Source organism: Psammomys obesus, unplaced genomic scaffold (genome assembly GCF_907164565.1).
Source record: "Psammomys obesus unplaced genomic scaffold, mPsaObe1.curated_primary_1811, whole genome shotgun sequence".
NCBI lineage: Eukaryota > Metazoa > Chordata > Mammalia > Rodentia > Muridae > Psammomys > Psammomys obesus.
The window spans coordinates 15,318,182-15,328,450 of record NW_026596131.1 but is presented as its reverse complement, the minus strand read 5'-3'; the positions used below and the strand labels follow the sequence as shown (position 1 = coordinate 15,328,450).

Here is a 10,269-nt window from a genome sequence, read left to right as displayed (position 1 = left end):
AGAGAGAAAGAGAGAGAGAGAGAGAGAGAGAGAAAGAAAGAAAGAAAGAAAGAAAGAAAGAAAGAAAGAAAGAAAGAAAGAAAGAAAGAGGTCTTTACCCAATTCTGGAGAAAGACTAGAGTGGCCTTGACTCAGACCTCAGCCCAAGAAGCTGATGTTCAGATCCCCAAGGTGAAGCTGGGCCCTGCCCATCAGGCAAACTTCAAATGAGGGTACTGACCATCATAGAAGCCATAAACCAAGCTCCTGGTCCAAGCACCACATCGTTCTGAGCTGGATTTACTTACAATACCGTCAGGCTGGAGCAGAAGAGATAGGATGGCACAAGAGAAGCACGGCTTTTTGTGAAGATAACAGGGGCAAAGAACTGAACACCCAACTCTCTGGGGTACTCACCTTGCGGGTCACCACCCCAAACTGTACTCTGCACCGGTGGCACTCCTCAGCGTCCACCCAGTCGGGGGCCTGGAAACAACAGTCACGATCATATGACATTTTCCCTCCTTAAGTGCTTAAGAGAGTTAACCCATGTCCCAGATAGGAATGGCACACAGAGAAGGCCCAATGTGACTGGAGTAGCTCTGCCTAGCCCACCCAAATCAGTGGCCTAAACTACAGGCCCAGGTTAGGTTGCTTCAAAGAAAAGAGCCTCCTCCAAACAGATATCTTGTCCTAAGTATAACCCTGCCCTTCTCCGTTTTGTAACGTGGGGTTGTTGTTGTTGTCATTGCTTTTTGGGTCTCACTCTGTAGACCTGGCTGTCCTGAAACTCACTGTGCAGATCAGGCTAGCTTTAAAGTCACAGAGATCTGCCTGCCTCAGCCTCCAAAGTTCTGGGATTAAAGGTATGCACCACTGCAACTAACCTAGTCTTAGGGTTGTGTAAAAAATTCACTCTGGGTCTGGTAGCACGTGCCTTTAATTCCAGCACTTGGAGGCAGAGGCAGGTGGATCTCTGTGACTTCAAGACTACCTTGGTCTATATAGCAAGTTCTAGGACAGCCAAGGTTATACAAGGAAACCCTGCATGGAGAAACCAACCAACCAAACAAACAAAACACACAATTCACCCACTTCTGTTTTTTTAAATAGTGCTAGAGATTAGACTTGGAGTTTTACCTGCCAAGAAGTGCTCAGCCCTGAGTCATACTTGTATGAGCCAAATGTCCCAGTAGCTACAGCTCACAGGCCCCACACACACTTTTTCAACCTGACCTGTGGGGACAGCTGCTTTTTGTTGTTATTGTTGTATTTTGTTTTTTGTTTTGTTTTTTTTTTTTGAGACAGAGCTTCTCTATGTAGCCTTGGCTGTCCTGAACTCACTCTGTAGACCAGGCTGGCCTCACACTCACAAAGATCTGCCTGTCTCTGCCTCCTGAGTGTTGGAATTACAGGCGTGTGCCACCATACAGGGCTCCACTTTCTTTCTTTTGAGTCAGGGCCTCATTACATACTTGGCACAGGATGTCCTAAAGTTCAAGGCAAGCCTTCTGTGGAATGCTGGGATTAAAGGCATGAGCCATCCCTATCAAACCCCAAACAAGAAAGAGCCCCAGGGCCTCCTGCCTTCTTCCCAAAGCCACTGAGAGCAATCAGTGGTGGCCTGCCCAGGACTTACTCTCTCAGCAGCAAACATGGCGTCACTTTCCTTGAACTCCGGGAAGACATGTCCTGGGAAGAAAAGGTGGTCACCAACACTGGGCTCCTCCTTCCTCCCTTCAGCCACGTCCCAACCCCTGACATCTGCCTCACCAGCCAAAACTGACAACTGACAGGATGTGGAAAGGACACTCAAGAGTTCTCTGAGACCCAAGCCCAACCACGAATTACCAAAACATCCTAATCCACTATCCCCTCTCTTTAATCTCCACCAACTCTCTAGGGATGCTCTATCTCAAGGAATGCACACAGAGGCCATGAGAAAAAGACCTGCCACCTCCATGACCTTGCCTAAAACCTGCCAGTGACTTACACACACACACACACACACACACACACACACACACACAGTTTTCTGGTCTCGCTGTCCTCTGGCCTGAGCCACTCACATCTCTCCTGCAGGCACAGTGTACTCTGACCCCAGGGTCTGAACTGGTGTTCTTTGCCAAGGCAGAGGTGGAGAGACAGTTCAGTGGTAAAGCATTGGCTGCTCCCTTCAACGGACCCTAGTTTGATTCCCAGCACACAAACGGTAGCTCACAACTGTCTGTAACTTTAGTCCCACACCCGCTTCTGACCTTCAGGGGCGCCAGGTCCACAGATGTATACAACAGGCAAAGCACCCATAAACAGTAAGACAAGGTAAACAAGGTGCCACGGCCCTGGGGTTGCTCCTTGGGGCAGAGTTCCTGCAACCCATGGCGTTGCCCAGAGTGGTCTTCCCTGACGGCTCATCCTACGCTGCCCCCAGGAAACATGTCACTGTGACCTGTGCTTACCCACAGACTTGACTGTTTACCATCTGAAAATAGCCGACTCCCTAAGGGAGGGTGAGTAGAAAGCAGGGCTGTGCCAGAACTGGGGCTCAGCTCCACGTGGCTCTCCAAGGTTTTGGGAGCACCACCTCCTTACTCCCACTGCCGGTCCCTCAGGGAGGACCAGTCCATTCTCCCTTACCCTGTATCCTGAGACCACCCAGTTTAACTGCTAGCCTGAAAGTGTATGGCTCCTGGTGACCGTGTTCTCAGCCTGGGGCTGGCGCATTCTAACTCACCTTCTACCTTCATGATCTGGTATGTGTCCTGCACCACCTTGTACTTGGGCTCATTCCGGAAGGCATGTGCCCAGGCCTGGATCAGGTACAGGATCTTGTTCCGAACATTAACTTCTACTTGCCTCTGTGGGGTGACAAGAAAGTGGAAAGGGCTGCAGGACACTTTTTTTTTTTTTTAATAATTTTATTCTATGTGCATTAGTGTGACGGTGTCAGATTCCTTGGAATTGGGGTTACAGACAGTTGTGAGCTGCCATGTGGGTGCTGGGAATTGAACCCGGGTCCCTTGGAAGAACAGACAGTGCTCTTAACCACTGAGCCATCTCTCCAACCCCTGCAGGACACTCTTAGTGTCAGACGTCTCAGTGCGAAGAACATCTAGTGAGGCCAATTGCCCTGAGCAGAGACAACTGGCACAAAGGCCTGGGAGAGTCCCTGGGGTGGCTAGGCACCAATCTAATCTCAGGAGTCACCCTCCTGGGCGTCTATACTTGCTCAAGGTCACAGGTTTGTTTGTTAGTCTGTTTGTTTTCTGAGACAGTTTCTGTGTGTAGCCCTGACTGTCCTGGACTCACTCTGTAGATCAGGCTGGCCTTGAACTCAGAGATCCACCTTCCTCTGCCTCCCTGAGTGCTGGGATTAAAGACATGTGCTACCCTGCCCGGATGGGTCATTTTTTAGTCCTGAAAGAAATTAGGGGACTCCCAGAAACTACACTGGTTCATCTATAACCACGCTTCCTTCCATCTGTCCAGGGAAGCCTGGTCAGTAACACAGGTGTCTGGGGTCCACAACCATTACTAAACTAGTGCTACAGGATGCACTAGGCAGGCAGGACTAGAAAGCACTGCCTTTGGTCTGAGGAGACAGACACCTCGGAGCCAGGTCTCCCTCTAGCCACAGTCTGAGAGGCAGGGAGATAGCCCTTCCAGAGGTTTCTCCACTTCTCCACAGGGCTCAGATCCTGTGCGCCACAGTCCACCTTCATGCTTGGCACTCTCTCAAGAAGACCATGATACCTTATGTGGGTATGATAAGCTCTTATGCCGAGATCTGGGTTTCCCTCTAAGCCTTTCCTCCACTAGAGGGGCAAACCGGCCCGATGCATCTCCACACAGCTAAAACAAGAGCAGGGACGGTTCCTAATGGTTTGCCTTCCTGCACCTAGGACCATCAACACACTGGCCAAATGACAAGGGCCCAGCTAACAGCTCAGTGCCCGAGACAGGCTCTTGGCAGCATGAGTTGAGGGTGGGGCTTCCTGTGAGGCCAAACTCCGATACCTGGTCACATGAAATGGTGAACAGTGTCCTCTGCCAACCTGGGAGCATCACCATCCACATCACAACCCTTTAGGTGGTCCTAGGAACAATCTCAGATGGATTCAGAGCCTTTCTTCCTCTGCTGAGGGGTGTGAATTCCACACTCCCTGGGGGGGCTCCCTGCTCTATCCTTCTGCCCTCCCAACGCTGTCACAGACACACCCTCCCTGCTCAGGTCTCTCCCATCCCTGAGCTTGCTGCTCTGAGCTTCTTCAAGCTTCTGGTTACACATACTTCATGACCATCTCTGCCCACAGGCAAGAAACCTATTGCCCCTAAAGACTCAGCTCCATGCTCCGCTTCTGGGAAGCATTCCCCAGCCCGAAATGAAGTGTCTTTCTCATCTCACACATGAGCCTGGAGGTGCCTCTCCCAGGACCTAAGCTAGAACCACGAACCACAGTATCAGAGCACTAACTCTTACCCTCACCTCCTCTAACACAAACACCGCTGCTCTTGCTCCAGGTGGCGATTCTCTACCTGAATCCACCTTCCCTCGTGACTCCCAGAACACCAACCTTCAGCAGTTCCTTCAGTTCCTCCATGGTCTGTTTGTTGGCCACTTCATCGTGAACTGTCTGGCCGCAGTTCTTTACCACAGACTCCATCACCTGAAAACCCCAAGGAAGAGAAAGGCCTACCTTGTGTTTTGGGCAGGGAGCCTCCTGCTGGAAGACAGGCCTCTAACAGGCTTTTGAACCCATCCAACTTGCCAGAAACCCCAGGCAGCAACTCAAAGACAGGCCACAATATCACTTGTGGTCAAGGTCACTGCTATCCCATCCCTCAGGGGTGTATGTTTGGACTACAACTAGAATGTTGCCTCCCTGTTCTCGTAAGTGACCAAGCTTGGTGGAAATGCTCCCAGCTGTCCTTAGTGCTACAGGGAGTCCACTGGTTGTGGTATGTGCCCAGGGAATCAGGCATGACTGCCTCACAGTAGAAAGCTAAGAATTTTTGAGTCTGAAGACCAAAACAAAACTGCAACAGGACTCTAGTTACCTCCAGAGCATACAAAGCCACATGTGGGTTCTTATCATTGACCTTCTTCTTGATGGAATTCACAGCATATTTTGCTCTGAAAGGAAAAACAAAGATTAATAACAGCAGAAAGAGAAAAGGAAAAGAAACATCTCAGCAAGGTGAGGAATGCTCTCCACCACCTTTATTTATTTTGACAAACTCAATGCGTAGTTAAGGAAGACTTTGGACTTCCTAGTCTCTCGTCCTCACTTCCCAAGTCCTGGGTGGCCACCATACCTGGCCTATATGGTGCTGGGGATGAAACCCAAGGTTTAACACATGCTAAGAAAATACTCTATCAACTGAAATATTTGCCCAGCCTTCCACCCACCACTGTGGTCCTTCAGACCTCCTAGAAAATATTAACAAGACTTAAGTATATCCAAACTGCACAGCCTTCAGTGTCTCAAGATACCAAAACCCCCAGGATGTGGGCCAGGCAGCTGCCTACATAAAGGGCTCAGAAGAAGGGGTTGGGCACCAAAAGACGTCAGCACTGGCCCTCCTCACTTACTGCGTGTCTCCCTGACGGATCAGGTCGCAGATCTGTAGAATGGACTCCCAGTCTGTCTCCAATAGCAGCTGGCTGGTGGCTTTGTCTGAGGGAAAGAGATGCCATTCAAGGAGCCCACTGTGCTGTGTTTCTGAGGTGGCTCCCAGGCCAGCAATTTCCCTCTTTTTAAACAATTGAAACAATCAGAAAACCCTCTTGAGGTACACTGACAACCACAGAAATGGCATCCTCCCATGCAAGAAGCAAATTTGAAATTACAGAGAATAATGACTGCTGCACTTGTCCCGTACCAGCTGTCATTTCAAGCTCTGAATTCACTCAGTTCCCACAGAACCCCAGAAGATGGGCACTACCCGCATCCCCTTTAAAGACAGAGGGTGGTGAATGCCCCAAGTCGGAGCTTGCTAGGCACTGTGAAACGCCACGCTCTCCCCTGTCTCTCAGCTCGTAGCTGGACAGGCTCTGCGGAGATGACGGACCACGACTTCTCCACTCCTCCAAGGACTCTCTAGCCAACACCTCTTACCTCTTCACATCCTTAACACTTCTGTTTTATAACAATGAGCTATCCCAATATACAGCACCTTCGCTAGCGATTCAACAAGTTACTGGATTCATACCTGAAGAATTCTTACCAGGAATGAGGGTAAGGAAAATGTTTCATCTAAGATCCCCTTTGAAAACTTTAGTTCAGAAAGATGAGCAGACCATGGTGGCACCCTGGCACTTGTTCCTGGACACCGAACATTTTTATTGAGGGAATGGAGCATGAACGTCGAACCCATTTTCCCTCCTAAAGTTTACACTCTCCAGGAGGCTCAGATAGGATCCAAAGCACCTTCCACAATTAGAAAAAATGTCTTCCAAAATCCTGGGGCACTTCCAGAGCCCAAGGGATAATCAGGGTGGGGCTGGCGGGGTCCGAGGAAGCATTCCTCAAGAAGCTTAAAACGTTTAAGGAAGGCAGTGTCGGTTTCACCCTTCCAGCAGGTTTTAGGGTCAGGGGACCGGCATGAAGCTAAGATCTGAGTCACAGACTTCATGACTCAGGACTTTGGCCCAATCGGTTCAGGTCCGTCGGACCCGGAGGAAGAGAGGTCCATTGCGGACTCCCAAAGAGCATTCCTCACTGGAAGCCCGGGACGCGGTGCCCAGTACGGGCGGCCACACCCGAGGCCTGGGAATCGTGCAGTGCTCCCGGGAGGCCGGCGGCCGGTCGGGTGGGCCCGCCCGCCCCCCTGAGACCTACGGAGGCGGGTGCGCGAGAGGGCTGACGCCGAGCTGGCGGGCGGACGCGTTACCTAGGAGACGCTCGAAGGTGCCGCTGCCTCGCCCCATGGCGACCCCACTCCGGACCGACACCGCAGGCGCTCCCTCTTTCGGAGCTGACGCGCCCCCCAACTTCCGCTTCCGACTTGCTGTTTTCTGCTCGCGCACGCGCAGTGCCTCCGCCCCGCCCCGTGACCTCCTCCGAGGGGAGGGCTTGCGCTTGCCCGCTGACTCTGAGCGTCCATTGGTCCGAGCGGCTAACCAATGAACAGTTAGGAAAAAAGATCTATCCAATGAAAGTTGGGCGGAGGCGGGCTCTGACGTACAAGTGCGTGGACAGGCCGGGGATGTGTCTCCTGCTGGGGGCTGCGGGGGTCGGGAAGACCCTGCTGGTGAAGCGCCTGCAGAATATCCTTCCGCGCCGTGTTGGCGGGAGGGAGCCCAGGCGGGAGGGAGGCTGGAGGGAGGGCACGCCGCCCTTTGCCTCACTCAGACCCTTGACAGCCCGTACAGCTGAGCTCGAGAGATGGCAAGGGCGACCTGGGAGAGGCCCCGCCGACGCGCCCCACGGTAGGTGTCCGCCTCTCCCGGGGTCACCTTTGCGGTTTGCCGAGTGCCTCAGGCCTCTCCTAGTGTTAACCGTGGTGCCAGTGGTCAGGGGGTTGGGTGCTGTCTTCGGCAGAGGATCTCCCGCCACTGGACAGCTGGGTCTGCAGGGAACCCGAAGCCCGCCTCTCTCGGCACATTTTTCAAGAGACTCATTTCGCTGTCACCCTCAGGGCCCACGTCTGTGGTTGACGTCGGACTGGAGTCCCAGAGCTGCTTTTCTCGGTGGCGGCCCGAAGCTCCCCACCGCGGAACTGCCTTTCAGGGCTTTACACCGCTCGCACCGGTCTGCGCACTGTGTTTTTTCCCACAGGTGGGTACCAACCTCACTGACATCGTGGCCCACAGGAAGATCACCATCCGAGAGCTTGGGGGGTGCGTGAGCCCCATTTGGCCCAGCTACTATGGAAACTGCCATTCGCTTCTGGTGGGTCAACACTTCAAGCTTCTTCTGTGGTCAGTGTGTCTCCCTGTCCTCCCATACAAAGCAAGTACGAGAGCCTGCTTTGTATGGGAGGGGTTTGGCGGTCTTTGGTGACTGTTCAAGGAAAGGGGACCTAGGCACCAATGCTTGCCCTCAGGCATTGGTTTGCACCCCTGAGTAGGGCTCGGGCACCAGGAGGGCTTGCTGAAGGCACTGCTTGTTTCTCGCCTAGGTACCTGAATATGCCCAACATTTCTACATCCCCTGGTCGGTCCTGTCCCTAGAAGCTCCGAATTCTGGGATGGAGAACTGATAGTCACAGAAGTAGACTCCATGTAAAAAGGCACCCATGACATCGGGTCGTCTTTCTATAACTAACGCCCCTTTGCTGCGTATTTCCAAAGCCTATTGCTTAAAAGCCCTTCTGGGGCTGGACGTGCAGCCCAGCAGAGTGCGTGCCTGTCTTCATGTGAAGCTCTGGGGGGCAATCTCCAGCATCATAAAAAGAAATTCTCGTTTTAAAAGGTGCTCTTCCGGAGTCCTTGTGTAGTGCCCACATGAAGCACTGGCCAGGACTACCTTCCTTTTGTAGTATTTTCCTTTCTCCTAGTTTGTGATGGATGCCTCCAACCCCACCCAGCTCTCTGCATCCTGCATGCAGCTCTTGGGTCTCCTTTCTGCACAAGAACTTGCAGAAGCCTCGGTCCTGATACTCTTCAATAAAATGTATGGGTCTAGGGGCTGGGGAATGATGGCGGGCAGGGCATCCCAAGGAGTGCAGCAAGAGCATGGGGTCCATGGGGGTGCGGGGGGGAAGGGGCAGCTGGGGGAGGACACACTTGTGGAAGGCACCCCTTTGATAAATGCTTCTTTACAGTGACCTACCCTGTTACATGACCGTGGAGGAAATAAAGTCGTTAATGAGGCTCCCAGACATCATCGCTTGTGCCAAGCAGAACATCACCACAGTAGAAATAAGCGCCAGGGAAGGCACTGGATTGGCAACAGTATTGCTCTGGCTCCAGGATCAACACAGATGCAGCAGCTGACTGCAAGATGGAGAAGTATGGCTGACCCACCCGCGCCTAGAAGACGGGGAATGGCTTGGTAGCCTCTGAAGGTCTGTTTTGACATGGCAGACCACCCTATGTGTCCCCAAGTGATAGGGATCTCTGCAGTGATGGTGGACAAGACCTAGGGGACAGGCTGCAGGTGGCTGATGCTGTCTGCCATCTAGAGGACCACTGCTGAAACTCACACAAGGACTGGGACCTGTCTGAGGACTTGACACTACACAGCTACACTGACCCCACATCCTTTTTGTAGTACAAGCTCTGCCTATCTGAGTTCCTGTTATCCTGACCATGTTCCCAGAAAAATACAAAGTTAAGGAAGACAATGAGTAAGAACTGTGTCTCAGATGAGAAAGACCAGGTAGGCTGTTGTACATACCTGTGGCTTGAGCTACTCAAGAGACCATGTGGAAGGATCATTTTGAGCTAAGGAGTTCAGCTTCTCCCAAAACGGTGGGAGTGGCAGGGGCAGGTATGGTGTAGCACTCCTTTAATCCCAGCACTTGGGAGGCAGAGGCAGGATGATCTGTGAGTTGTGGTCTACACAACAGTGAGACAGTCTCAAAACACAAAAATATCAGGATGGGGGAGGTGCCCTCAATGGAAACGAGTTTTTTTACTGGTTCATTTGCTCAGTAAACTTGAGTGCTCAAAGAGGTGGGGGGATGAATTCCCACAGGCAAGAGGAGGCTCAGGCAGCACACAGGAGGTGGGAACATTCTGCTGGGACTTAGGGAACACCTGACAGTTTGACCAATATGAGCTCAAATCTGCTGAGAAAAACCTGTAAGATGTGGGTGCCTGATTTCAACCAGGACAGTGCAGGCAACTGCAGAACCCATAGATATTTTGCTCTTCACACCAAGAGCTACTTTCTGTGTGTATGTCAGTGCCTCTCAGTTTGATGCCCGTCCTACCTGTCAATATTTAAAGACTGCTTTCATGGTCTGGAGTCCAAGATGGCAGCAAAGACCAGACCTGAGCCTGGAGTGGGCGAGGAGCCAGAGTAAGAAGAGTGAGGAAACGATACTGGATGTTATAGTTAAGCCTAAGGTCTGTGGGAGGAGGCTCAAGCACAGGCAGGTAATGTGTAATAAAGCAGAGTTGGGGCTGCGCCATGCTCTCTTCTTCCCCTTCGGCTTGGGCACCGGACTGGGCTGGAGGGAAGGAGCTTAGCCAGAAGAGGGTTGTTGAAAGAACTCCATCTGCATGCTCAGGGATAGGAGGTCCAAGCGGGGAAACCTTGTACGGTCAAACAAGGAGGGAAGCTTGGTACAACTGGGCCGTAAATGTTCACCAGGGTTGAGGGTGGGCAGCCTGCTGGG

The 10,269-nt window shown here is 52.2% G+C and overlaps 2 protein-coding genes across 3 annotated transcripts in view; one reads left to right on the top strand and one right to left on the bottom strand.

The window, feature by feature from the left end:
* Hgs (hepatocyte growth factor-regulated tyrosine kinase substrate) overlaps positions 1-7,003 on the bottom strand; it is a 15,694-nt gene extending 8,691 nt beyond the window's left edge. For both annotated transcript variants that reach the window (XM_055592225.1, XM_055592226.1), the window contains exons 1-7: positions 6,874-7,003; positions 5,573-5,657; positions 5,038-5,113; positions 4,554-4,646; positions 2,714-2,837; positions 1,619-1,671; positions 397-465 (exon numbers count right to left, since the gene is read on the bottom strand). In XM_055592225.1, the coding sequence (XP_055448200.1) occupies positions 397-465; positions 1,619-1,671; positions 2,714-2,837; positions 4,554-4,646; positions 5,038-5,113; positions 5,573-5,657; positions 6,874-6,910 (537 nt within the window). In that variant the 5' untranslated portion in view covers positions 6,911-7,003. The remainder of the gene's footprint in view (positions 1-396; positions 466-1,618; positions 1,672-2,713; positions 2,838-4,553; positions 4,647-5,037; positions 5,114-5,572; positions 5,658-6,873) is intronic.
* A 162-nt stretch (positions 7,004-7,165) lies between these two features.
* Arl16 (ADP ribosylation factor like GTPase 16) lies at positions 7,166-10,058 on the top strand. Its single transcript, XM_055592253.1, has 5 exons — positions 7,166-7,250; positions 7,354-7,411; positions 7,761-7,874; positions 8,482-8,597; positions 8,749-10,058. Exons 1-5 carry the CDS (start codon positions 7,189-7,191, stop codon positions 8,918-8,920), a joined length of 522 nt encoding a protein of 173 aa, XP_055448228.1. The 5' UTR covers positions 7,166-7,188; the 3' UTR covers positions 8,921-10,058.
* Positions 10,059-10,269: the final 211 nt, after the last annotated feature.

Coding starts and splice junctions, on each gene's coding strand:
- Arl16 (XM_055592253.1), top strand. CDS start 7,189: ATGTGTCTCCTGCTGGGGGCTGCGGGGGTCGGGAAGACCCTGCTGGTG. Junction 7,251..7,353: donor CTGGTGAAGCGCCTGCAGAA/TATCCTTCCGCG, acceptor ACAGCCCGTACA/GCTGAGCTCGAGAGATGGCA. Junction 7,412..7,760: donor CCCCGCCGACGCGCCCCACG/GTAGGTGTCCGC, acceptor TTTTTCCCACAG/GTGGGTACCAACCTCACTGA.